Source organism: Westerdykella ornata (assembly GCF_010094085.1).
Source record: "Westerdykella ornata strain CBS 379.55 unplaced genomic scaffold EI97scaffold_1, whole genome shotgun sequence".
Classification (NCBI taxonomy): Eukaryota; Fungi; Ascomycota; class Dothideomycetes; order Pleosporales; family Sporormiaceae; genus Westerdykella; species Westerdykella ornata.
Window position 1 is genome coordinate 1834957 of NW_022986851.1, and position 22845 is coordinate 1857801.

The 22845-nt window shown below is 54.6% G+C and overlaps 10 protein-coding genes across 10 annotated transcripts in view; 6 read left to right on the top strand and 4 right to left on the bottom strand.

The window, feature by feature from the left end:
• The window catches only part of EI97DRAFT_438646 (uncharacterized protein), a gene marked incomplete at both ends in the record, with an annotated part of 2607 nt that extends 1881 nt beyond the window's left edge, over window positions 1–726 (bottom strand). The window contains one exon of the mRNA XM_033799510.1: window positions 13–726. Coding sequence (XP_033658806.1) covers window positions 13–726 — 714 coding nt within the window. The remainder of the gene's footprint in view (window positions 1–12) is intronic.
• Window positions 727–2388: 1662 nt separating this feature from the next.
• EI97DRAFT_429317 (Co-chaperone Hsc20) lies at window positions 2389–3384 on the top strand. Its single transcript, XM_033797415.1, has one exon. It carries the CDS (start codon window positions 2468–2470, stop codon window positions 3191–3193), a length of 726 nt encoding a protein of 241 aa, XP_033658807.1. The 5' UTR covers window positions 2389–2467; the 3' UTR covers window positions 3194–3384.
• Window positions 3385–3590: 206 nt separating this feature from the next.
• Window positions 3591–4539, top strand: EI97DRAFT_429319 (cytidine deaminase). Its single transcript, XM_033797416.1, has 2 exons — window positions 3591–3797; window positions 3929–4539. The coding sequence occupies exons 1-2, from the start codon at window positions 3668–3670 to the stop codon at window positions 4321–4323; spliced, it is 525 nt and encodes a 174-aa protein (XP_033658808.1). The 5' UTR covers window positions 3591–3667; the 3' UTR covers window positions 4324–4539.
• Window positions 4540–4682: 143 nt separating this feature from the next.
• Window positions 4683–6347, top strand: EI97DRAFT_429321 (NAD(P)-binding protein). Its single transcript, XM_033797417.1, has 3 exons — window positions 4683–4968; window positions 5053–5122; window positions 5252–6347. The coding sequence occupies exons 1-3, from the start codon at window positions 4897–4899 to the stop codon at window positions 6046–6048; spliced, it is 939 nt and encodes a 312-aa protein (XP_033658809.1). The 5' UTR covers window positions 4683–4896; the 3' UTR covers window positions 6049–6347.
• On the bottom strand, window positions 6156–11945 carry EI97DRAFT_368080 (Pkinase-domain-containing protein; the record flags this gene model as incomplete). Its single annotated transcript, XM_033795115.1, has 6 exons — window positions 6156–6938; window positions 6991–7740; window positions 7791–8028; window positions 8727–11061; window positions 11112–11189; window positions 11240–11945. 6 exons carry the CDS (start codon window positions 11943–11945, stop codon window positions 6156–6158), a joined length of 4890 nt encoding a protein of 1629 aa, XP_033658810.1.
• A 1736-nt stretch (window positions 11946–13681) lies between these two features.
• On the top strand, window positions 13682–15129 carry EI97DRAFT_438651 (uncharacterized protein; the record flags this gene model as incomplete). Its single annotated transcript, XM_033799511.1, has 2 exons — window positions 13682–14952; window positions 15030–15129. The coding sequence occupies 2 exons, from the start codon at window positions 13682–13684 to the stop codon at window positions 15127–15129; spliced, it is 1371 nt and encodes a 456-aa protein (XP_033658811.1).
• Window positions 15130–15380: 251 nt separating this feature from the next.
• EI97DRAFT_447295 (cinnamyl alcohol dehydrogenase) lies at window positions 15381–16641 on the bottom strand (the record flags this gene model as incomplete). Its single annotated transcript, XM_033800084.1, has 2 exons — window positions 15381–16513; window positions 16599–16641. 2 exons carry the CDS (start codon window positions 16639–16641, stop codon window positions 15381–15383), a joined length of 1176 nt encoding a protein of 391 aa, XP_033658812.1.
• Window positions 16642–17144: 503 nt separating this feature from the next.
• On the bottom strand, window positions 17145–18907 carry EI97DRAFT_497913 (FAD/NAD(P)-binding domain-containing protein; the record flags this gene model as incomplete). The annotated part of the gene is made up of 3 exons (XM_033802529.1): window positions 18590–18907; window positions 18472–18509; window positions 17145–18272 (listed from the first exon to the last, which is right to left on the bottom strand). The coding sequence occupies exons 1-3, from the start codon at window positions 18690–18692 to the stop codon at window positions 17145–17147; spliced, it is 1269 nt and encodes a 422-aa protein (XP_033658813.1). The 5' UTR covers window positions 18693–18907.
• Window positions 18777–21064, top strand: EI97DRAFT_491240 (S-adenosyl-L-methionine-dependent methyltransferase; the record flags this gene model as incomplete). The annotated part of the gene is made up of 6 exons (XM_033802257.1): window positions 18777–18849; window positions 19283–19638; window positions 19697–19798; window positions 19859–20446; window positions 20493–20575; window positions 20623–21064. The coding sequence occupies 6 exons, from the start codon at window positions 18777–18779 to the stop codon at window positions 20657–20659; spliced, it is 1239 nt and encodes a 412-aa protein (XP_033658814.1). The 3' UTR covers window positions 20660–21064.
• A 356-nt stretch (window positions 21065–21420) lies between these two features.
• Window positions 21421–22623, top strand: EI97DRAFT_454484 (uncharacterized protein; the record flags this gene model as incomplete). Its single annotated transcript, XM_033800546.1, has 1 exon — window positions 21421–22623. One exon carries the CDS (start codon window positions 21421–21423, stop codon window positions 22621–22623), a length of 1203 nt encoding a protein of 400 aa, XP_033658815.1.
• Window positions 22624–22845: the final 222 nt, after the last annotated feature.

Sequence of the window (22845 nt, forward strand, 5' to 3'; positions counted from 1 at the left end):
TGTAGGGACTACTGTTTCCACCGGAGTAGTCCTCTCTGTCTGGGTCTCTGTCGGGATCTCTGTCTGGGTCTTTGTCTGGATCTCTGTCTGGGTTTCTGTTGGGACCTCTGTGGGAACCTCTGTCTCAACAGGAGTAGTCTTCTCCGTAGGAATTACCGTCTTCACTGGGGGAGTAGTCTTCTTCGTAGGAATTACCGTCTTCACTGGGGGAGTGGTCTTCTCTGTAGGGACGACCGTCTTCACCGGAGGATATGTCTCCTTAATCGGCAGGAAAGGCTTTGGATAAGGGAACTTCTCCGACGGGATGCCAGGCTTGGTGTAACCTGGAGCAGGAAAAGTCTTATACTCCCCCTTGGATTCCCAGCCGCCCAAGTTCCATCCTTCTCCTTTCCCGCCTCCCCAATCCTGTTCCTGAGGTGCAGAGATGCCCTTCCAGTTTTCCCCTTTACCGCCAGCACCTTTCGAACCATCGCCGATAGCATCCCAGTTCCCGCCGTTCCCCTGACCACCGCCAATAGCGTTCAAGTTCCCGCCGTTCCCCTGGCCACCGCCGATAGCGTTCAAGCTCCCACTGTTTCCCTGAGAACCGCCGATAGCGTTCAAGTTCCCATCGTTCCCCTGGCCACCGCCTCCGGAACCGCCGCCGCCACCCCAAGAGCCTTGGGGTGCTGCCTTGGTGCCGAGAACGAGTGCAAGGGCAATTACTCGGGAAATTTCAGATCGCATCGTTGCCGAAGAGAGAACGAGTGACCACTCTATTCAATCGTCCGTGACTGAAAACGTAATTAGAATGTATGGAGATCGTGAAAGTATGACGAGGAAGGAGGTAGATGATAGCCGGGCTTTTATGGCTCTCCACCGAGACCTTCCGATCTTTTAATGAAGTATGATGTTATTTGCTCGCACATGTTGTTCGATAGCACATGTTATTGTGCAATTCCCCGCCGCATTAAATCATAATCACGCTGCAAGGTGTTCTGCTTGCGGTTAGCATCAGTAGATAATGTAACATCAGTTGTGGGTAAAGAGTTAGCATCGGGGAAGGACCCACATATATCACTATAAGTAGACGGAGGGGGGGGCCCATCGCATACCCTAGGGTGGTGTTCTCTGAGTAAGCGGGCATTGCACTTGAATGCACCCTCGATGCAAAAGGACAGGTGAGCCAGAACAATCAACTATCCCTTGGGCCTTTTGCATGACGTCCTTGGAGTTTTCGAGCTGGGTGGAGATATATAAGACTGGTTAAACTTCTCGATCCCTCAAGCCTCTAGGTTTGTGAAGTTCTACCACACGAACGTCACTTGCTGGTTACGCCGGCTGTCGTCCACTTCCGCGCGCTTCGCAACAAGGAGTACTGTTAGGAAATACGACGGCTTCTCCACCGAGTGATAAGACATGCGCCGGCTGTCGTCCGCTTTGCAACACGCGGTGGGAAATACCACCACTTCTCCACCGGGTGATAAGACATGCGCCGTCAACTTTCAGGACGTTAGATCTCCAGTCATGTTGCGCACATATTGGAACATCGGGATGTTGATAGGGTGGAATTTCACTCACAGAAACTTTGCATCGAGGCCGATATGTTAGTTTAAGACGTTAATTCTTTTGCGTCTCAACTACGACATCAGCGGGGTAAAGCATTAAACTCGAGGAGGGGGCATGTGAATATTCTCCACATTTATACAGCTATTCGGACGCCTTCGACGAGATAACGACGTCAGTAGCTCAATAGTAGGACTAATGAGCTATAATCCCCGGGGTCAACAGCCAGACCCTACAGTAATACTTAGTAGATGGAGGTAGAGTGGAGTAGCGATTCGATGCGCATGGCGTGACCGAAACAGTGCCGAGAATTCATGATGACGAGAGTGTTTGTACTTGGGGGAATGGGATGAACGGGGAAAGGTTGCATGACCGAATGGACACCAGGGAGTGAGGCTCCTGGTGCAGTACATTGCTATCGTCGGTGGATACGACCTGAGCCTGGGCCGGTGAGATGTGATGGTTACTCGGACTTTAGTAGTGTCTGCCCCATCCGAATTACCACGGAATAGTTTCTGACCATCAGTGAATATCTTGAAGATTTTTGTCTTGTTCGAATTGCAGTGCCAAAGAAAAGCGAAGGTGAGGTTGAAACAAGGTTTTGCCACTAGTGCGAATCGGGAGGACCTGAAAACTCTCTACCCAGACAACATGTTGAACTTCTGCCATTTGGTTGTAGACATGGCGCACACACTGTACGTTAGGTAATGGGTTGATAGTTAATCTTGCGTATGCGTCGATGTATATACAGTAGGAATTTGTGTTGTGGCAGTAGAGGAGAATTGATGACGTAACCATAGATAGATCTCGGTCTTTGCCTCTGTGAAATCCCAACTCCAGAGCCTTTATACTACGCATTCCATCCTACCTTACAACATCCCACATCCCATTCACGGCGCTCTTACTCGCGCAATCTCTTAATATGCGGCGTGCCACTTCTGCAGCCTTCTCAAGGCTGCGCATCGCAAGCTTCACCTCTCCGGCACACTTCTCTCCGCGGCAAAGAACCGCAACATGTATACTTTGCACGCATAGGATATACCCGCAACCGCCACCGCGACGCAATCAATCAACCACAACCTCAACCTCGAAGGAAGACACGAAAGCCCCGCCGCAAACTCATTACGCATTCTTCCCGCAATCCATACCCTCCGGTGCTCCTCCACAAGGCCCCTTCTCCATCGACCTCGCAGCACTCAAGAAAGAATTCCTCCAGCTCCAAGCGCGCGCCCACCCCGACAGTCACCCTCCCGAGAACAAGAACCGAGCGCATGCAATGTCCGCCCGAATAAACGAAGCATATAAAACCTTGCAATCACCGCTCCTGCGCGCACAATACCTGCTCTCCCTACGAGGCATAGAGGTCGCGCACGATGAAACTGCCAAGGTGGAGGACCCGGAGCTGCTGATGGAAGTGCTCGAGACGAGGGAGCGGATCGAGGAGGCACAGTCGGAGGAGGATCTAGTGGGGATGAAGGAGGAGAATGAGGCGAGGATAGAGGAGAGCATAAAGGCACTTGAGGAGGCGTTTGCGAAGGATAATCTGGAGATGGCGAAGGCAGAGGCTGTCAGGCTGAGATATTGGATGAATATCAAGGAGAGCTTGCATGCATGGGAGAAGGGGAAGCCGGTTGTGCTTGAGCACTAGAGTAATTTATACCCCTTCGCGGATCGGCGTTTTTGGCATGTTTGGGGATAGGCTGGGGTAATGTACCATGACAGTCATCTACACTCCCACCGAACCATTCAAATATAGATAGTACTTGGGCAATGGCGCCCTCCTGAGCAGTCATAAATCAAGGAAGTGCTGAGATATTGCCCGGTAGCCGGATGCCGTGGAGATGTCTTACTGGGTAAGAAGGTCCTAACGGAAGCCCATTCTTCCTCTAACGAAAGTAATTCACGTCAATATTAAAAACCCATCTTTATTGATATAGTCGTCAACAAGTCTACTCTTTTTCAACCCGCTGCACTCCAGCCGAGTAGCGCTACCTGCCGCATTTGGTTAGACTTTCTCCGCACTCCGCCTCTAACCGCCTTCGCCCCTAATACATACCAGCACCGCCCTTGAGGCGGACGCTTTCTCGATTCACACACAGCACACGGCGGCCGTCCAGCAGACATGAGCACTGAAATCCCGTCCATCCAACTACCGCAAGCGGAGGGAGGCGAGGAGAAAATACACGGTCTCACGCACACGGAGATTTCCAACCTCAGAGCAACCAGCTTGAAAGCTCGGGACTTTGCCTACTGTGAGCCACCATTCCTTGAAAATAGCGTAACCTTGGAGTTCCTCCAGAGCTCTCAGAGTTCAAGAAGCCCAGTTACTCTTGTCCCGTGCTTCAAAGGTCTACTCGCAACCGCTAACGCCGTCCTCCATCAGGCCCCTACTCCCTCTTCCGCGTCGGCGCCGCCCTCCTCATCCGCAGCTCCAATCCCGGCATCTTCGACCACATAATCCGCGGTGCCAACGTAGAAAACGCTTCCTACCCTGTCGGCACCTGCGCCGAGCGCGTCGCCATGGGCCACGCCATTGCCTCTGGGTACCGCAAAGCGGACTTCAAAGCCATTGGCGTGGCCACGGACCAGCTGGACTTTTGCTCCCCGTGCGGCATGTGTCGGCAGTTTCTGAGAGAGTTCTTGGACCTGGATACACCGATTTTCATGTTTAATCGGGAAGGGGAGTACGAGGTGAAGACGATGGGGCAGCTGTTGCCGTTGAGTTTTGGACCGGAGGCGTTGCCGCCGAGGGAGATGCTGGAGGGGCAGAGGAAGTAGGGTTATTGGGATGAGGGTCCTTTCTGGGGAGGGTATCAGATGCTTAAGGCTTTTGTTTTTGCGTACGTTTAGCAGGTTTTGTATCTTGGTCTGTACGCATTTCACGGGTGTTGGGGAGTAAGTGGGAGTGTCTTCAAACGTCAAAACCGAAGAGCGGCGCTTACACAAGCGGAAGATTTATTTCACTATACTATGGAATAATGAATGAAGCACCTTCTGTTATGTTTATAGTTGATCTCCCATATGTGTAGCTGTTCTGACCCCTCTATTAAGGACCCCACCATACCAGCTCCCACGATAAGCCAAGCGCTTTACGATAAGGCCCTCGCTCTCCAACCACAGTACAACCTCTGCTTTATCATGCATCTCCGCGCCCCGTGGATGTCCTCCTTTGTCATAATGCATACATTGTATATAGACTCCCGAATAAAAGCAAAGTCCAGCCCCGCAATGGCAAAGTCATGTCCACATCTCCACTTCGCGTCCTCGTGTCTGCTTTCTTTCCACTTTGTGAAATCATCCTAAGGGAAATACCTTACAGCGAGAACAACGTGGAGACAATTGAAGGTTACAATGGCTTCTACAGTATCGCCGGATAGGCTGGATTCGGAGCACTTTTCACCGTATCGGCCTGATGGGAAGTTGGTATGTGATCCCTTATATTCGTCCACCACGATATATGTCATCTACTTGGCGGTTCGAGAACGCTTACTAGATTTCTTCGTGCAGTATGGTTTTGTCTGCGTCGTCACGGGCGCCGAGCAGCCTATCGGAAGGGCTATTGTGAACGAGCTGGCTGGTACGTTATCCCTCTCACCGACTCCATTTACTTCATGGACCTTCCCCGGATCCACGCGAAATCGACGTCCCAATTCACCGTCTGCCCCCAAGTAACCCCTTCAAGCCCAAACTAACAAACACCGCCCAGCCCACGGCGCCGCCTGCATCTACGCCTGCACCACCACCACAACCACCAACACCTCTCCCACCCCCTCCTCCCCAACCTCACTCTTCACCCAAACCACAACCCTCCACCCCTCCACAAAAATCATCCCCTACCCCCTCCCCCCACAAACCGAAGAAACCACCCTCGCCCTCATCGACGAATGCCTCAACACCTTCGGCCGCCTCGACATCTGGGTCCTGTCCCCAGGCCTCCTAGGCCCCCCCTCCATAACCACAACCTCCCCTGCAGACCTGCACTCGACCTTCTCCACCAACGCGCTGCCCGCCTTCTGGGCCCTGAAGTGGGCCCCCGCCGCCATGCAGAAGAAATGCGACAAGGGCAAATACCCGAACGCGGCGCCCAAGGATCAGAGTTACGGCAGCATCATCGTCGTGACGAGCGTGGCGGGCACGTACGGTGGGTGTTGGGGTCCCGCGTTTACGATGAGTGCGCATGCGGCGCTCGGGGTCGTGAGGGCCGGTGTCGCGGTGCTCAAGGGCACGGGCGTGAGGATTAATGCTATTACGGCGGGCCAGATTGATGTAGGCGTCGATTTGAGGGGTGTAGAGGGCGGGAAGCACCAGCAGTTCCCGCCTGCGAGTTTACAGAGCGAGGATGTGCAGAGGACGATTATTGGGTTGGAGAGGGCGGGGAGGCCAGAGGAGGTGGCGAGGGTGGCCGGGTTTTTGGCAAGTGGGTTTAGTAGTTATATCACTGGGGCGGAGCTGAGGGCGGATGGCGGCAGCAGCGTGATGAATCCGCTTAGTGTGCCAGTGTAGGTGAGGTTGAAGGAATGGCTACGAGACCCGTAGCACGCGGGGGGAGGAGGTGTTTGAGCGTATGTAATGCAATTCTTGCCATATGTCAAGCCCCGTCCTTGTGACGCTCATAGTTCATCTTTGTACACCTCTTCACTTCCCTCCTGTGCCTCTTCTGGCTCCTCCTTCCCTTGCTTCCCCTTCTTCTTCGTGCTCTTCTTCTCTGCGCCCTTCTCAGCCTCTTTCCCAGCTCCTTTCCCCTTCTTAGCCGACCCACTCCCAGGTTTCTGCTCTCCCTTTGGTTCCTCATCTTCCTCCTCCCCACCAATAATCCACCTAAACTCCCTCCCCGTCGGCGTCTGCACAAGATCCAACTTCCACTTCTTCTGCCCCGCCGACTTCGCCAACCGGTTCTTCCACCTCTCCACCTCATCCGGATCGGAAATACTCAGCTTCTTCATCTCCTCTTTACTCATCTGGAAGCCGGCAGAAGTAGCGATGGTAGCCAGGTGAGTCTCCTTGCCGCCACCCGCAACAATGCTCTTCTCAATCACCTTCCCCTCGCTACCAACCAGCTTCTTGGCTCCGACTTCCACGCCTCCTACGATGGGTCTTCGCTTGGTGTTGCCCTCGGCACCCTCGGTCATATCGCGCAGGGGATTCTCGGTGGCGATGGCGACGAGGCGCGCCGCTTCTTTGATGCGGCCTTCCAGCTTCTCCAGGGTCCACGAGTCGACTTCGGATTCGCCAATGACGGCTCGGCAAGAGATTTTGTGCGCGAGGTTCTCTTGAGGGGGGAGGAAGGCGACGTCGTTGCATAGTCGCGGTGTGTGTATGATCATGAGATATGAGCACGTGCTGGTCTCTTTGATCATCGCGATTCTGTCACCATTCGCTGGATGGCAGTGGAACTGGGGGGAAAATCGTTAGTTATAGCACTGAAGGAAGAATCAGTCACCGTACCTGAACCTCGATCTTCCGCTCTTTGCCGGTGAGATCACATTCGGTTCCCCCTCCAAGGCGTTGAACCATATACCTCGCTGTCCCTTTGGTCTCGAGCCTCGCAACATCCGACCCTAGCCCATCCTTTCCATTCCTAGCTTCCTTCACATTCCCTTCATCGTCCATCTCCTCCTCCTTCCCACTCCCTTCCGCATCCAATGTCTTCTGAGCCTCCCCCGCCTTCCTCACCACCTTCTCCTTCTTCGGAAATCTTCCCAGGATATAACTCTTCACACTCGGATCCTCCACCGGCGGATACAGCGGCACGCCTCTACTCGGCGGTAGCTGGTGAAACTGCTTCACCTCGCCATTGTAGCAGAAGCTGTAGCTCCACCAACCGCTGAGGTAGTAAATACAGTTCTCCTCCATCCCCTCGAGTAACTTCCACCCCCTGTCCGCTGCGCGCATGAGCTCCTTCTGCTCCTCCGCTTTCGCTTGCTCGGGTGTCGTCGTTGAGTTTTGAGGCTGTTCTTCGGGGATGATGGGGATGCTGCAGAGGTAGCGCCGTCCCTCGTGTACTACAGCTTCATATATCTCCTGCGGTGCGGGATCATCGGGTGTGCTGGGAGGAGCCTGTTTATCGGGCTTGGAGAGCTCTTGCGTCTCTTGCGAGTTCGGTGGTGTGGATGATGGGGTCTGGGATTGAGACTGGGAGAGGAGAGAGAATGCTGCGTTCTCTGTTATGTAGGTATCGGGAAATTCGATCTCATACTAGTCCCATGTCAACGTCTATACTTCACAAAGGCGTCAAGGGAACGGACCTGAGGAAACGCGAGCAAGTCGTCGAACACGCTGAAGGCATGCGGAGCTGCTATCGCAAGGCGCAGGAATGCCGGAAGTGCCCAGAAGTTCCTCATAATTGCGGCGCAACAAGCAAGGTAGGAGCGGGAGAGCGAGGGATTGGAAAAGTGCTGGTCGCGCGACGTTGCTGACCCGATGCTGCGAGGTGGTGTTTGGGATGGGACAGATGTCACTTTGGGACCTACCCTGGGAAATCCGCTAGCCGAGTTGCGTTAGCGCCGAATGTAAAGAGCTTCGACGACGACCTCGCAGCTTTGACGATTTCTGCTATATACAGAGATGGAGATTTTTGTTTTGAATTAAACTTGACAAGAAAAGGTCGAAGCACGACTCCATATGTCCATAAATAATTCTACACGCAATCACCTCCGATATCCATTGAGTCTCTCAAGGATAACACATATGTACTCCATAACTATTCCGGCCTTGCTTGATTTAAAGATGGACTTATGTTTCACCAGCAAGGCCGTAAGAACCAGCGCTTGTGAGTATTACATGAAACCTGGAGGAGAGCTACCTGAAGTGATAGGTCTTCGATTTACTGTGTTATATATTTCGCCCTTCTTCAAACCATATTCACCTAAGGGGGTCGTGCAACCCATACGTTGTGTCTCGTCCCTCCCCTTCCCCACTATGATCGACCACTTTCCATAGATGCCGACGGCTCCTGTTCAAATACCAAATGTCTCTCCATCGACTGCAGAGGGTGCGCTCAAGAAGAAGCGATTTGACTATAAAACACAAAAACCGGATATTCCCGGACCCCCGCTCATCCGAACAGAAAAAGCAGAGATAGTGACTCCAAAGAAAGATACAGGTAATAGGATACCGCCAAACGCCATTGGTCCTCAGATGAGGGAGAAGCAAATCATTAGTTCTTATGAGTCTTGCCAAACGCCATGACCTGAAAGCTCTCGGTAGCCGGACGAGGCTGCTTCGCCAATCCCACATAGAACTCGCACTTGAACTTCAGACACTCCGGCGAGCGAGTGTCCTGGTAGACAGAGATTACATCGCCGCTGTAGAGGTGGCCAAACAGCGTGCGCCCTTTATCGTCCTGCGCTTGAAGTCGCTTGCCGTTGATCCATATGCCCGCTCTTGCACCGGTGGTGATCCCGGCTCGGAGGTCCTTGAGGGTTCTCCAGCCTTCCCCTTCCTGCGAGAGCTCTTCAACATTCCCTTCGGAGCTGTAGAAGAAGATGAGGAAGGCTGATTTGGGAACGCGCGTGTCCTGGCCATTGGTGTACACATGGGCGTACACATGCGGCTTGCCACCTGGAGCGCGGCCCCAGGACGTATTGGCATGGTCAAGTGCCAGCGTGAGGGTAGGTGCGAAGGAGTCAGTCGTAGCTGTGAGCTTACCCAACCTGCGCGGCGGGGGCTTGATGGATATCTCGACAGGCGCAAGAATATCTGGATTAGATGGGCCATCCACGGACGGTTCACGTTTGGCCTGCGGGGTGAGCTGAGATGAATCTCCATCGCTGTCAATGGAACCCTGGATGGTGTCCGGCAAGGATGAGGTCTTATTCTTCGATTCGCCAACCCCATTCACAAAATCGATGCCACTCACTTTCGAAGCGTATTCCAACGTATGCGTGCTTTCATCATACGGATCCCAATAGAAAGACGGGCCTTTGGGCAGGCTGATTTGACGATTCAGCGCCGGTGGCTTCGCTTTGGGTGTAGCTTCACTGTTATGACTCGAAAGGAGGCTGCGGTTTTCCAAGGATTTGTGCTGTGGCAAGTCCGGAGTTTTTGGAGTGGCCGGTTCATCTGGGCTGTGAGCTCCTGACACTGGGGACGGAGGTGAGGCCATAACCAACTCTCGCACCATCGACTCTGCTCCAAGGAGACTGGGTGAAGAGAAAGCCCCATTGTTCTGTGGCCGCTTCTGTCCTGGTGTGTGCTTTTCCTGCGGTGTACTACTTTGTGCACGTTCTCCTTCAGTGGAATCCTGATCGACAGCTGCGTGCATGACAAGGGCTTCATTTGCATGGATACTCAGAATTCCAGAGCTTTCGAGAGCAGATTGCCCAATCTCACCGAACAGGCGGGGTCGACCTGGCGTTCGAGGTATGACATGGAAGCTCTCTTCCACAATGTACCCGCTTGCGAGCGGATCTTCAGAACCAAACGATGCATCCATACTCGAATCCTCCACATCCCGCATCTGATGGCGTGGAAAAAGGCGATCCGTACGGACTCTTTTGGTGTCCCTATCGCTGACGAGCTGATCAAATTCGTCGTCCTCTAGGACATCGTCCACCTCGTCATCAGACTCTTGTATCTCGTCACGAAGATGGAGTTGGGATAGCTGCTCCTCGGCTATCTCCGATTCGTCTTCCTCAACAATGGACTGCAAGGTCGGATCGTCTGGTATCACAGCGCCTTCCCTCAGCCATCTATGATTAAGGCAGTCGCGATCCGTTGGACGGAGCGCAGGGTCGGTTTGCAGCATCTTACTGAGAAGATCGATGCAAGGCTCCGATATTCCTGCATCTCTCAATGGAGTCGAGTCGAGGGGGGTTGTCATGATATTGTTGTACATGGCCTGGCCCGTAGCATCGGCGATGCCTTCGAAAGGAGGTTTACCGCACAAGGCAAACCAGAGGACTGCAGCAAAGGACCATATGTCCACGGAGGAACTATACGAGTGGAACTGTTGCTTAGATCCACGAGTTCGCTTCGTCCCTTTCTTCGCCTTTGCGTCGAAGTCTGGGAAAACCTCGGGTGCGCAGTACAAGAGCGTGCCACAGAAAGTCTTGAGGAAGGTCTCCTCATGCTTGACCACCTTTGACAGGCCAAAGTCAGAGAGCTTGAGTGTGAAGGGTTCCAACTCTGCAATCAGGATGTTGTCTGGCTTGATATCTCGATGTGTAATCTTCGCTCGATGGAGGTAGCTGAGTGCGCTCAGAATCTGTTGGGCCATGATCTTGCCTTGCCTTTCCGTCAGGCTGCCGTGCTGGGTCAAGTATTTCTGGAGGTCGCCATGTCGGACGAATTCCATGATGATATACAGGTAGTCCCCAGAGTCGTAGTACTCTATGAATTCGACAATATTGGGGTGGCGTAAGTCTCGCATGATTCTCATTTCGTTGTCGATCTTCTTGTCCAGTTGCCCGTTCTTCATGAAGCGACGCTTTTCCAGTTCTTTGGCTGCGACCAATTTTCCTTCCATCTTTGTGGCGAGTTGGTAGACCGTCGCAAATGCTCCTTTTCCCAATTGACCTATATGTGTCTTAGTACATCGGTTTCACAGACTTGCACTAGCGACGTACCGATGATGTTGTAGCGATCACCACCATCCCACTTCATGGTGGGTCCGCCAAACTGCCGTCTAGGGAGGCGCTGTAGAGCTACAAGGAATTTAGTTATGATCCAAAGCATATCCTCGAATGGTTCTCACCTTCTCCCTGCTGTCCAGGCTGAGCGCACCGCGCCATGAATTGCCTCAAATTCTCTTCGAACTGATCTGCGTGAGACACGCGAGAGGGCAGACGAACGACAAACTTGATCATCTCGGTCCCAGCAGTGATAATACAGATGATGGAGCCCGAGCTAAGCATTCGCTTTTTAGGCTGCCTCGGATCCCTACTTTTCAACAGCACTTCATCGACGAGCGTCCCGTTAGTTGACATGTCCTCGACCATCAAGACAGCGTCGGCATTGAGATAGATTCGGAAATGCTGATTGCTGATGCGTTTTGCGGAGTCTTGGCCGATGACGACGTCCGAGCTGGCTGGGTTGCGGCCAAAGACAAAGCCGAGACTTGGGCTCAGAAGGCGGGACGACATGCGCAAGGCGAGGTCAGCACCTGCTCGTGGGGTGTGTTCGAGACGAGCCTCTGGCCTCTCAATGATGATAGTCTCCTGCTCTTCGATATCAACGAGGTCATCATCAGAGTCGAAGGGACTGTGGAAGAGGACATGCTGGCGCCTGTTCTCTGCCGCCTCTTCGACAACCCTCATTGCTCCGGGAGAAGCTGGATGCAAGATGACGAGCACATCGGCCACATCCTTGCTGTTGAGTCCGGAGTTATTTCGCCCTAAGCGTCGCGGATCAATCACTTGCTGCGTATTCTGCTGCGTCGGCTCTTGCGACGGTGTTTCCATGGTGTGTGCGGGCTGGGATGCAAACAAAGGACGTGTGGAATGCGTGGGCGCGGCGGGAGGTTCAGAGCACTCTGTGCTGAAGTAACAACGGTAGGGAGAGAGCAGGAGGCTGGTCGTCAGCCGCGGGTGGCAGTGGTAGGATTATATGGAGTTCCGTTCAGCTACGGCAGCACAGGAGCGAAGGCGCGAGTCGACTACGGTAACACGGAGCAACCGGAACATGAACGGGAAAACTCAGGGCAACATTCAGCAATACGGTGCGCTAGGCGATAGGACCCGACAAGGACGGCGGACACAGAGGGTAGTGAAAGTCGCTGCGTGACGGTTCCGGGTGGTGTGGACCAAATTGAATGCGACACTCACTTGTACGTGGTGCCTGTTCGGGTAGCCTCTGTTTGATTCGTCCACCACCGGCCGATGCCCCAAGCCAGACCGTGCGTGCAGGTTGTAGATGGTCTCGAGCGGACTTTGTGACTATGGTATGCTATCGGAGTGCGGGATCGAGTGAATGAGGAGCTCGCAGCTGACGATATGTCAAGGCAGGTGGCTGGAGGATCGGCCGGCAGAACACTCTTGGACGGGAGGTGGTAGTAGGAGCGAGGCACGTTTTATCGGTCGGGAAACAGGCGGGTGGAGAAAGAGGCGGCTGTCTGCCTCTTCTTTGACAACAGGTGGGATGTCGGTTAGAGACGCGCAGGTTGCCAGGCGAACGGGATCTTACAAGGATAGATATATGTCAGCCTGGCGACGGAGTCAAAGTGTCGAAGGGCAATTGGAGACGTACTGGATCCTGAACAATCCCTTAAGCTTCTAAAAGACGGGCACGAAGCTGTTCTGGAAAGTGACGAGTGCAGAACGCGAAATGTCGAAGACGTGAGACTCTGGGGAGAGGTCCAACTAGCGCTGGCCACCAGCTCGCTTATTGGTCGGATCGGAAAGCTTGTTTAGAGTGGGGTCCATGGGTCCAAAACACCAGGCAACACTCTTGGATTGTCGCCATCAAGAATTCCACCATCTGATGGACGAGGCCCGGAACATTCACTCGACTCGCAACACGCATTTCTGAGGGAAGAAAGCCGCTTATTGCGGTGACGAACTGTCCACATGGCTTCTACATACAGTGTCATGATCGCATCTCGTAGCGAGGAGCTCTATCTTGCTACTAATGGTTCAATCCTCTGAGGTCCATTCTTCAAGCCTTCCTCAACAGTTTACCGCCATGCCGTGGTATTCTTCATGTTCCCAGCCTTGACAGATAGAAGCTCGGAACTCGCTATCTTATCACACTCGCTTTTTCGCAACACCCCTCTCGAGAAGCTGTTGGGAGTAGTCTCATCGATGTTCTGAATCACACGATACCTTGGTACTACGCGCAGTCAACAGTGTATACCTCTGCACAGAATGGCCGCAACTTGTCTTCCAGAAGAGCATAGAGGCAGCTTTATCGGCGGGATTACCTTTCCCCGTCCGCATCGCGTTTGCGGTGACCGCAGGTGAATGGAACCATGCGAGTGAAAGTGACAGAGCCACCTCAAAGAGAAGGTGAGTATGCGAGGTACAAACTCTCTTCTCTTCTTTCGACTTTTACACTTCCAGCCTCAACCCCTCCACTTTCTCTATTTCCAACCGCTTGTTTACAGCGTCAACCGCCATTGGCAAGGCTGTCCTGTCCCTCCCACCAGGATATTCTCTCACTGGCTTTCACTTCGCGGGCAGATTAGTGGTTAGCGGAGATCATGAAAGGGCTTCCAGAAGAGCTCCTCAATCAAGTCGTCTCCTACTTCGCCGTCGCTGGGCCCGAGTACGACCAGGTGGATCTCAAGACTCTTACCCGCCTTTCACGTGTGTCCAAACAGTTCCACCGCATTGTTCAGCCACACCTATACGCGCATCTCCGTGGCGGACCACGCGGCCGATCCGCCAGACTCCTCCAAACCATACAGAGAAAGCCCTGGCTTGGCCTCCATGCGAAGAGTTTGATCGCCAATGGGACCGCCCTTACCGACCACCTGCATCCTCAGCTACGTTTACGTGATCTCTTGCTCGAGGACCCAGATAGAGCTTCCTCAAAACGACGCCGGAAGTACTACAAGGCAAACTTCGGCGAGATCATATCCCACTTGCCCAACCTTGAGTATCTGGATGTCTCCAAGCCGAAGGGAAAACTTCAGTTTGGCGAGCTGCCCCCCTGGCTGAACGCCATTGAGAACTACATGCTAGACCCGCTGCACGGGCGACCACCCTTCGAGAACCTAAAACGCCTCGACGCAGATGTTCACGACATTCGCCTCATCGAACTCCACAACGTATTCAATCTCCCCCAGCTCCAAATCCTAACCCTCCACAATGGCACAATGGATTATAGCTTGGAAATGACCTCTCGAACCCGCCGTCAGATCATCTCAGCCTGGCGCTTCCACAACTGCACCCTTCGGCACCTCCGCTTCGTGGGACTCCAGCCCGCCCGTGGTATCTGGGCTATGCAACTGGTCGCCGGATCCGTGCCCTGCCTCGAGGGCTTGTCCTTCATCGGTGGCCCTGACCGCGGCTTCGGCGCCAACTTCCACCGCGCCATGATGGGTATATTTCTACCAGTCATTACGAACCCCGATTTCCTCCGCCTCGAAATGTGGGACATGGCGGCCACGGCTCCTAATCAATGGTGCAGCTACCGAGCCTTGCGCAGCTGGGGCAAAGTCGGCAACTACTCTCCCGTCAAGACTCTCATCGTGGACGCGAATATCGTAGTGGGAATGCTCGACTACGCGCATCTGCCTCTTCGGTTAGAAGAGCTCTGGTTGCGATCGAATGCGGGTCCCACGACGGGGTTGACGCACCAGCAGCTTGGCGACTATATCATGCGCTTTCAGCGTCCCAGGGTGTTCGTTCTATATCCCACGTTGAAGCGGTGTCGGTTCATATTGCAGGAGACGGATGAGTTTACGCGGGCGTTGCTTGAGGAGCATCGAGAGGCCATTGAGAGGGTAGGAATCGATGTGAATGTGATGTGAGTATTGGTGTGATGCTTTTGTAGTCGCCGCTGTTCCATGATGGTCATGCCTGTCAAGGATGCTGACCGTACAGGCTCTTGGAGAAGGAAAAAGACGGCGCTGCTGGGTTTAGGGAGATTTGGGGGATGATGAGGTCTGCTCTAAGATGGGTTAGGAATGGGTTGGGACGTTGAGTGTTCGAGAGCTTTTCGGTTTCCTATCTCCCTAGACCAGTGCGGAACCAGATTGAATAAGAGGGTCAAGACAGGGCGCAACAGAGGGTTGTCGGTCAAAACTCGAACCTGTGGTCGAAGTTTGCATTCCCCTCCTGTATGCTGTCGCTGGAGGGGGGACAAGCGCCCACTCTGGAGACCGAGGGCCGGATTACACGGGATAGCTTCTATAGTCTATTCCACTCAAAACCATCATAAACAACCCCCTACAATCACAACTTCGCCTGATCCGCCCGCTCCTCATTGACCAGCACATACCTATACCTCGCCTTCCCCTCCTCCATATCCACAACCGCTTGATTCGCCGCCTTCATACTCCTCGCCTCCACCCACGGCCTAATCCCCTTCTCGGCCGCAAACTCCAACATCTCGGCAATCTCCCTGGGACTCCCAATCGAACTTCCCCCAATCTTGCAGCCTTTGGCAATGAGCGCAAACGCCGGAATACCGGGCAACTTATCCTCGGGCGCCCCGACCTGAATGAACTGGCCCTTGGACCTCAGCAACCGCAAATACCCCGCGAGCGGCATATCCGGCGACGACACGGTCGAAACGATGAGATCCAGCGACCGGCTATGTTTCCTTTCCCACTTGTCGTCCTCGGCCGTCGCAATGTAGTCATCGGCCCCCATAGCCCTCGCATCCGCCTCCTTGTTCCTTCGCCGCGAAATCGCAACCACCTTCTCCGCACCCATTGCCTTTGCGAACATGACGCCGAAGTGGCCCAACCCTCCCATCCCGACGATCCCCACGCGCTTCCCCGGCCCCGCGCCATTGTGCCTCAGTGGCGCCCACACCGTAATACCCGCACACATCATGGGCGCCGCATGCAGCGACGCCAGCGCCTCGGGGATCTTGACGACAAAGTGGCCCGGGACGCGCACGTAATCCGCGTACCCGCCGGAACTCCAGCTCCCATCGAGGTACCGCCCATTATACGTGCCCACGCTCCTGGGACAATAACTTTCCTGGCCCGAGGCGCAGTCGTCGCAGTCGTCGCGCAGACAACTCATGGCCTGCGCGCCGACGCCGACGCGGTCGCCGATGGCGAAGCGCGAGGATACGGCGGCGCCGGCGCGCACGACGTGGCCGATGATCTCGTGGCCGACGCAGATGGGGTAGTGTGTCGGGGACCAGCCTGAGCGGAGGGTGTGGATGTCGGAGCCGCAGATGCCGCAGTGGGTGATTTTGATGTCGATGTCCGTGGGTGTGAAGGGCTTTGGGGTGAAGGGTTGCCAGTGGAGGTGGCCTTGGGCGGAGGACGGGTCGTGGCCGAGCCAGCCGTGGAATTGGTCGGGATGGACATGTTGGAGGTGGTGGTGGAGTTTGGGGAGTGCGTTGTCTGCTGGGTAGGGGGAGGAACTGACGTCGGGGTGTCAGGGTCGTTGGTGGGTTATAGGTATGGGGATCTTTTGCCATGGCCGAGCTACATGTTGCGAGTAGTTCTAGCGGTTGTTTGGTTATCCGAGGCATCTTTTCATCGCTCGGTCGGGGGCCTGGGGTAAGGGTTCTTCGCTGTTAGGCGCATGCACGTCGGGGTCGTGGGTGTGTCCATGGCCGCTGGGCGTCGAAGCGTTCAGTCTGCGTGGACGGCGGAGGTATGGCGGAGTTTGAAAGATGGAGAGATGAATCGAGGAATTTGCATGTGGGAACGTGAAGGGTGCACGTGAGGTCGTGGCAGAGACGCGTCAATGCGGGGAACGCTATTCCTCGATGGGGTTTAGCGGAGAGTTCGCAGACTTCATTCCTCTCGAAAGAAGATGGAATACACCGGCAACTCCCATAGGTCATCTTATGGGCATCAGTTTATAGTAGTAATGATGCATCGCTTGATTCGATTCTAGGAGATTGCTGATTAGTATAGGAATAGTGACACTTCAACATCAGACGAGAACGAAACTGCGCAAAGGATGTAAACAGACAGCAACGACCATTGCAACGCCGCAAGCATCGAAAAAGATTTCCATCATCATGAACTAGTTTCTCCCCAAACCATTGTTGTAGAACGGGCTCAGCGTCACCTTGTCCCAGTCGTGCAACAGCCTCGAGTTCGCTGTGCTCTCTTGGACCTCTTTCCCGGCTCTTGCAATCATCTCATCTTCAAATGCGGTAACCGCCTCCTTCCGGTCGGCTCCTTGGTGGATCTTGATCAAGGCGTCCCTGAGGTTGTTCGCATCGGTGATGCTATGGTTCAGGCCCTGGCCTCTCTGATACGTCATGGGATGCACAGCATCCCCGACCATTGTCACCAGCCCGTCATGGTTGTCCCACCTGTGGCCTTCACGGAGGGGATCCCAATCCGTGAGGCCCATGTACCAAACCGGCGTATCGTCGGAGGTCCACTCATACGCGCTCTTCCAGGGGTCACAGAATGTCTTAGCGAACTCCTTCTGCTGCGCTAGACGCTGAGCATCTGTCCAGTCGGCGGTCGCATCCTGCTCCTCCAGGCTGCTCGGCCAGGAGATGTAGAAGAAGAAGGTCCAGGATGATGGGTCTTCCGGGTCGGCTGCGTCGTGCATGCCGAAGAAGGCGAAGCGGTTGTCGGGATGCGCCGAGGCAAGGTACAGTGGGTGAAACTTTCGCAGGTAGAGAGCTTGTTCCTTGGGGAACTTTTGTTGGACGAAGGTTGCAGCGTACGGGAGACGATTGATAGAGGCGGTGTCTGGTCCCAAAAGCAATCGACGGGTTGTCGAACGTGCACCATCAGCTCCAATGAGGATCGATCCTGTCGCTTGGGAGCCATCGACGAAGTGAGCTGTGACTGAACGACCGCCTTCAGCATACGATATGTCACACAGGCGCTTGTTGTACTGGATATCTACCCCTTGGGCGAGCAACTCCCTCAGCTTGCTCCTCCGCAGTCGGTAGAAGTATGAAACAGGTACGGCGACCATGGTCTCACCCGTATCGCCGCGGACGAAGGACAAGGTGTCTTGAGCCTTTGTGGGCTCCGAGGGGTCTACTTGGACGGACTGGATACGCGACCACATATCTTCTGGCATCACGCTCTTGAGGGCTGGGGCACCCCAATGCAGGCCCATGTTCCAGTCGCGCTCCCGTGCGGACGAAGGCTGCTTCTCGAAGACGATGCATCTTATTCCTGCCTTGAGGGACTCAGTGGAAGGATATGCAACCAAAAGGAAATGGGTCAAACGGTCCAGGAAAGCGAGTTGAGATATGCAACGGCGTTAGGCCCACGTAGCACCACAGTTCGCCTGAAGCTGCATCCCGCCGCACCGTTTACACGGCGGCTGTCGACCACTCTCGATGACGGACAAGGAAAGGGACGGTGATTGCACGCACCTGACGAAGGCCCTGAGCCAGGGCGAGCCCGGTGCTCCCTGAAAATAGCATCAGACGGAGCGCTTATGTGGAAGGGTCCAACCCAACAGAAGCCCAACGGAGGTGGGGTTCGACTTACCGGACCCGATGATGAGGATAGGCAGCGATGGCTGACTGTGCCCGTTTGCACGACCATCTGTGCCATTTTGCCCATTTGCTTGACCGTTTGTAAGGTCTGCCATGATAGCGTGTCCCAAAGCAAACGCCAAAGAGCAGGAGACGTGCGAGATTCAGCTGTTGAGATGTCGTTGAACCTGTTGGCAGCCATGAAGATTGACCCCTCTCCCTCTCCTTGCACTGCCCTTGGCTGCGCTCCCTGCGCGGCGGTCCCCTCCCGAGGTCCAATCTGACCATTTCCTCGACCAGGGCGTGCATCTTGTTCTGTCGCACTTGTGTTGATCGGGAAGAGCTTCAATTCCAAAGTGAGGCAATGCTGGCTCTCCAGGGCTCCTTTCCGCCAGGGTGGCTTGCTTAGCGGCTTCTTTAGCGGCCTTTTAGCGTTCTTTTAGACTCCACAGCGGGCAAGGCCGCGCGCTAAGCGATTACGCTAAGCGATTACCGAGCGCTCTTGGCTCTTGGCCTTCTGGCGCCCCATCCGAGCAGTTCCCGCGCCGCACTGCGCACGGCCCTTCATGCGCACCCAACCCCGCCCCAATCCCGCAAACCACTCCACCCACTCCGCACAAAGACACTCTCTGCGCCTCAACTCCCACTCTCACACACACTCGGGAGAGGTCATCCTGCTCATCGCTCTGCCTCTTGTGGACTTCAGCACACGGAGCTATCCGCCGCCGTATCCTGCGCTCCAGCGCATCATCGCGTCGCTCACCGACGGCCATTCCTCCGCGTCGCCTGCATTTCTTCAGCCGCGACGGGAAGATACAGCTCGTCGAGGCTCGCATCGCAGTCGCCGACATGCTCCCCGCCGACAATGTCTCGCAGCCCGCGGGCGATCCGCCGCACGACGACGAGCCGCAACATGTCCAAGACGACGCTGTATCCGACTCCGGCTTCGACAGCGGCAGCTTGCTAGGAGATGATACAGACACGCTCGCCTCATCCATTATGCACTACCGAATGGAAAATGGCAGGCAGTACCACGCCTACAGAGATGGCGCATACTGGGGTGTATGTTATGCCATGTTGGATCCCTGACGTCTCTCGTCAGAAACTCACAAACCTGTAGCCCAATGACGAGATGGCGAAAGAGATTCTCGATTTCGCCCATCACATGTACCTCCTCACCCTGGACCGCAAGTTGCATCTCGCTCCCATCAAGAACCCTCAAGTAGGTCCCGTCCGGATGCCAGAGACGCAAGGCAGGATGGGATACTGATGTTTTCTCCAGATGATCCTCGATGTAGGAACAGGCACCGGTATCTGGGCCATCGACATGGCGGATCAGTATCCCGAAGCGAACGTCATTGGCACAGACCTCTCCCCGATCCAACCAGAATGGGTCCCCCCGAATTGCCGCTTCGAAATCGACGATGTGACCCTTGATTGGACTTTCCCCGAGAACTACTTTGACTTCATCCACATCCGCGAGCTCTTCGGCTGTGTACCCGACTGGGACGTCTTCTTCGAACAAGCCTACACACATACGAAACCGGGTGGCTGGGTCGAGATCGTCGAGCACTCGGTTCATCCCATCTCCGACGACGGCACCATGGGTCCAGACCACTTCTACAACCTCTGGGGGAGGACAGTCATCGAGCTGGGCGAGAAGTGGGGCAAAGGCTTCACCATCTGGGAGGAAAGCGAGGAGCGCATGCTGAAGGCCGGCTTCGTCGATGTCGTTCGAGTGGACTACAAGTGGCCCATGAATGGCTGGCCCGAGGACAAGAAGCTCAAGAACATTGGGCGCTGGAACCAACTGCGGCTGCATGAGGGCATCGAAGGATTCATGATCCGGTTGCTGACGCAGGTCGGAGGGGTATGCGGCGATGTGTCCGAGTAAGGTTCTGGGCTAACAAGTGCAGTGGTCGGTTGCTCGCGCTCAAGTCTTCCTCGCCGAGATGCGGAAGGAGCTAAAGAACTACAAGACTCATGCTTATTTGCCCGTGTATGTGGCATTACTGTCTGTCATGGACATCACTGACGTTTGTGCAGGACTGTGGTCTATGGCAGGAAGCCGCTGGGTCCTTAGTCGACCTGCTACCGCGTTCTCACGCTTACACTTCCCTTCTCAAGCTATGGTTTACGGTCGTACATGTTTTGCTAATGGCGTCTCCATGGGACGCAATCACGGTGCATAATCTCCCTTCGACGATCCTTTGCCGGTTCGGGTTGTGCGTCTCTTAGGAGCAGGGAGCAGGGAGCAGGGAGGAGGGCGCATGGAGCGGAATTTGATACCCTTTCACGATGTGTATTAGTTCGGAGCGGGTAATGACAGCTTTGCATTCTCCCGTAATCCGGGCGTGAGATACGTGATCAACGAGAGGACCGCTCAGAAGAGCTGTTTCTCCACGTGAGCAAAATTAAGCCTTACCGGGCGCTAGGCCTTGTGGTAGGACGTCTTGGGAGACAAAAAAAGCTGGGGCGGCTCCTTTTGGCATTGCTCCCACACCCACAGTGTTCTAGTGTCGTCGCTGTCTAAGGATTCAAACGCCTATAGCCGTTTCCCTCACATTACACCTTCGGAGATCTCCTTGACCGTCTCCCCAGCATCTCATCCATTCAATGGCGGCGGGCAAACTTGACACTTCGCCAGCTGCCGTCAACGGCAAACGCCGTCCGTCTGCCCATCACGAGATAGAGGATACGTAGGCAGGTGATTACACTGAGGGATCCAAATGATTTCCCAAGGATCTCATTTAAATTCCTCTTCTGGCTTTGGATAAGCCCGATAAATCTTTCTTTTCCACAGTCCAATCACAGGAACTAGCACAACCTTCATAACCTCCAAGTATGCGCTCCTTACTCCGCTTCTTCCGGCGCCATCAACACGCTCCTTGCCCTCATATCATTTTCAAGCAAAATCTTCCCACTACCTTGCCTCCGCCCTGGTCCAATCTCTGGGATGCGGAATGTTTCGACGATGATATCGGACTCCCGGAGTGGTTTCACGGTGAAGGGTTGAAAAAGAAGAAGGCGGAGGAAGGGGCGGGGGAGTATAAGGTGTGGAATAGTGCTCTGGTTGAAGAAGAGGAGGGTGGGCCGCGGTTGGAGAGTGGGAGTGTAGACGAGGCGGATAGGAGGGCGGAAGAGACTAACGGCTTGTACCAGGGCAGGCCGTCTTATGGGCGAGGTGTCGCAAGGGATACTTCGTCACTTGTCCCGCCACTGGAGATGGAGATGGAACATGATGGGTTCGAGGAAGACGAGCATGGCAGCGGAGTCAATGGCTATCGCACAGCGGAATCAAGCATTCGTCAGTGTCCAGACGGGAACGGATTAAGGGACCAGTCCAGTTCCCACGACGCACGCACTTCTCGGGGAAAAGCATCCCACGGCACAACAATGGAATGGACAGCCCGGAAGCAGGGCATAGACACGGGGCGAAGGAACGGCTATCGATACCCCCCTTCGACTTCAGCAGCATCACAAGAACATAAACATGAAACACGGAAGAGCACACCGGCCGCCTGCTCCACCCAAATTAACGGCATCGCCAACACGCAGAAAAGATTGCTACATAGCAACCACAACTCCCATACCCCTCTCCATCCCCCACCCCCTTCTCCCTCATCACCACCGCCAACCCTCCTCCCCCACGAATCCACTGGCCCCAAAGCCCTCCCCACAGGCCTCCCCACCCCCTCCGAACTTTACACCCTCTTACCCAGCCCGCCTTCCCGTCCAGTGTCTCCAGCGACGCAGGCAGATACATACGCGTTTACGATTGCTACGCAGGCGAAATTGATTCGGATGCTGCATCGGGAGGTTGACGAGTTGAATGAGGAGGTGGAACTTTTGAGGAGGAGGGTGCTGGTGCCGATGAGGGAGTTGTTAGTGGAGTGTATGGAGGAGATTGAGTGGTATGAGGGGTTGGTGGGGAGGTTGAGGGCGGAGAATGGGGTATTGAGGAATCAGCTGGAAAAGGGATTGGATGGGATGGGAGAGAGGTTGAAGGGGGAGGAGAGGGGGAGATGGAAGAGGTGGGGAGGATGATGAATGCGTTTGATGAGGGTGCTGGATGTGGGAGTGCGAGGGTGCGGGGGATGTTTCAACTATTATTGCTTGCCGTTTCTTTTCCTTTAATGTTTGCTAGAAATTAATGTATGGTGTGAGGTTATGATGAGTATCACCATTACCGCCAAAATCATTGCTGAACACCACCACCCTCCCAACATACCCTCTCCGCATCTTCAAATTCGGTACATACATATTAAG

What these genes read in the sequence shown, in the direction of transcription:
- EI97DRAFT_429319 (XM_033797416.1), top strand. Translation starts at nt 3,668, where the DNA reads ATGAGCACTGAAATCCCGTCCATCCAACTACCGCAAGCGGAGGGAGGC. An exon ending in AGCTCGGGACTTTGCCTACT is followed by an intron (nt 3,798 to 3,928) that starts GTGAGCCACCAT and finishes GTCCTCCATCAG; the next exon opens with GCCCCTACTCCCTCTTCCGC.
- EI97DRAFT_429317 (XM_033797415.1), top strand. Translation starts at nt 2,468, where the DNA reads ATGCGGCGTGCCACTTCTGCAGCCTTCTCAAGGCTGCGCATCGCAAGC.
- EI97DRAFT_429321 (XM_033797417.1), top strand. Translation starts at nt 4,897, where the DNA reads ATGGCTTCTACAGTATCGCCGGATAGGCTGGATTCGGAGCACTTTTCA. An exon ending in ATCGGCCTGATGGGAAGTTG is followed by an intron (nt 4,969 to 5,052) that starts GTATGTGATCCC and finishes TTCTTCGTGCAG; the next exon opens with TATGGTTTTGTCTGCGTCGT. An exon ending in TATTGTGAACGAGCTGGCTG is followed by an intron (nt 5,123 to 5,251) that starts GTACGTTATCCC and finishes AACACCGCCCAG; the next exon opens with CCCACGGCGCCGCCTGCATC.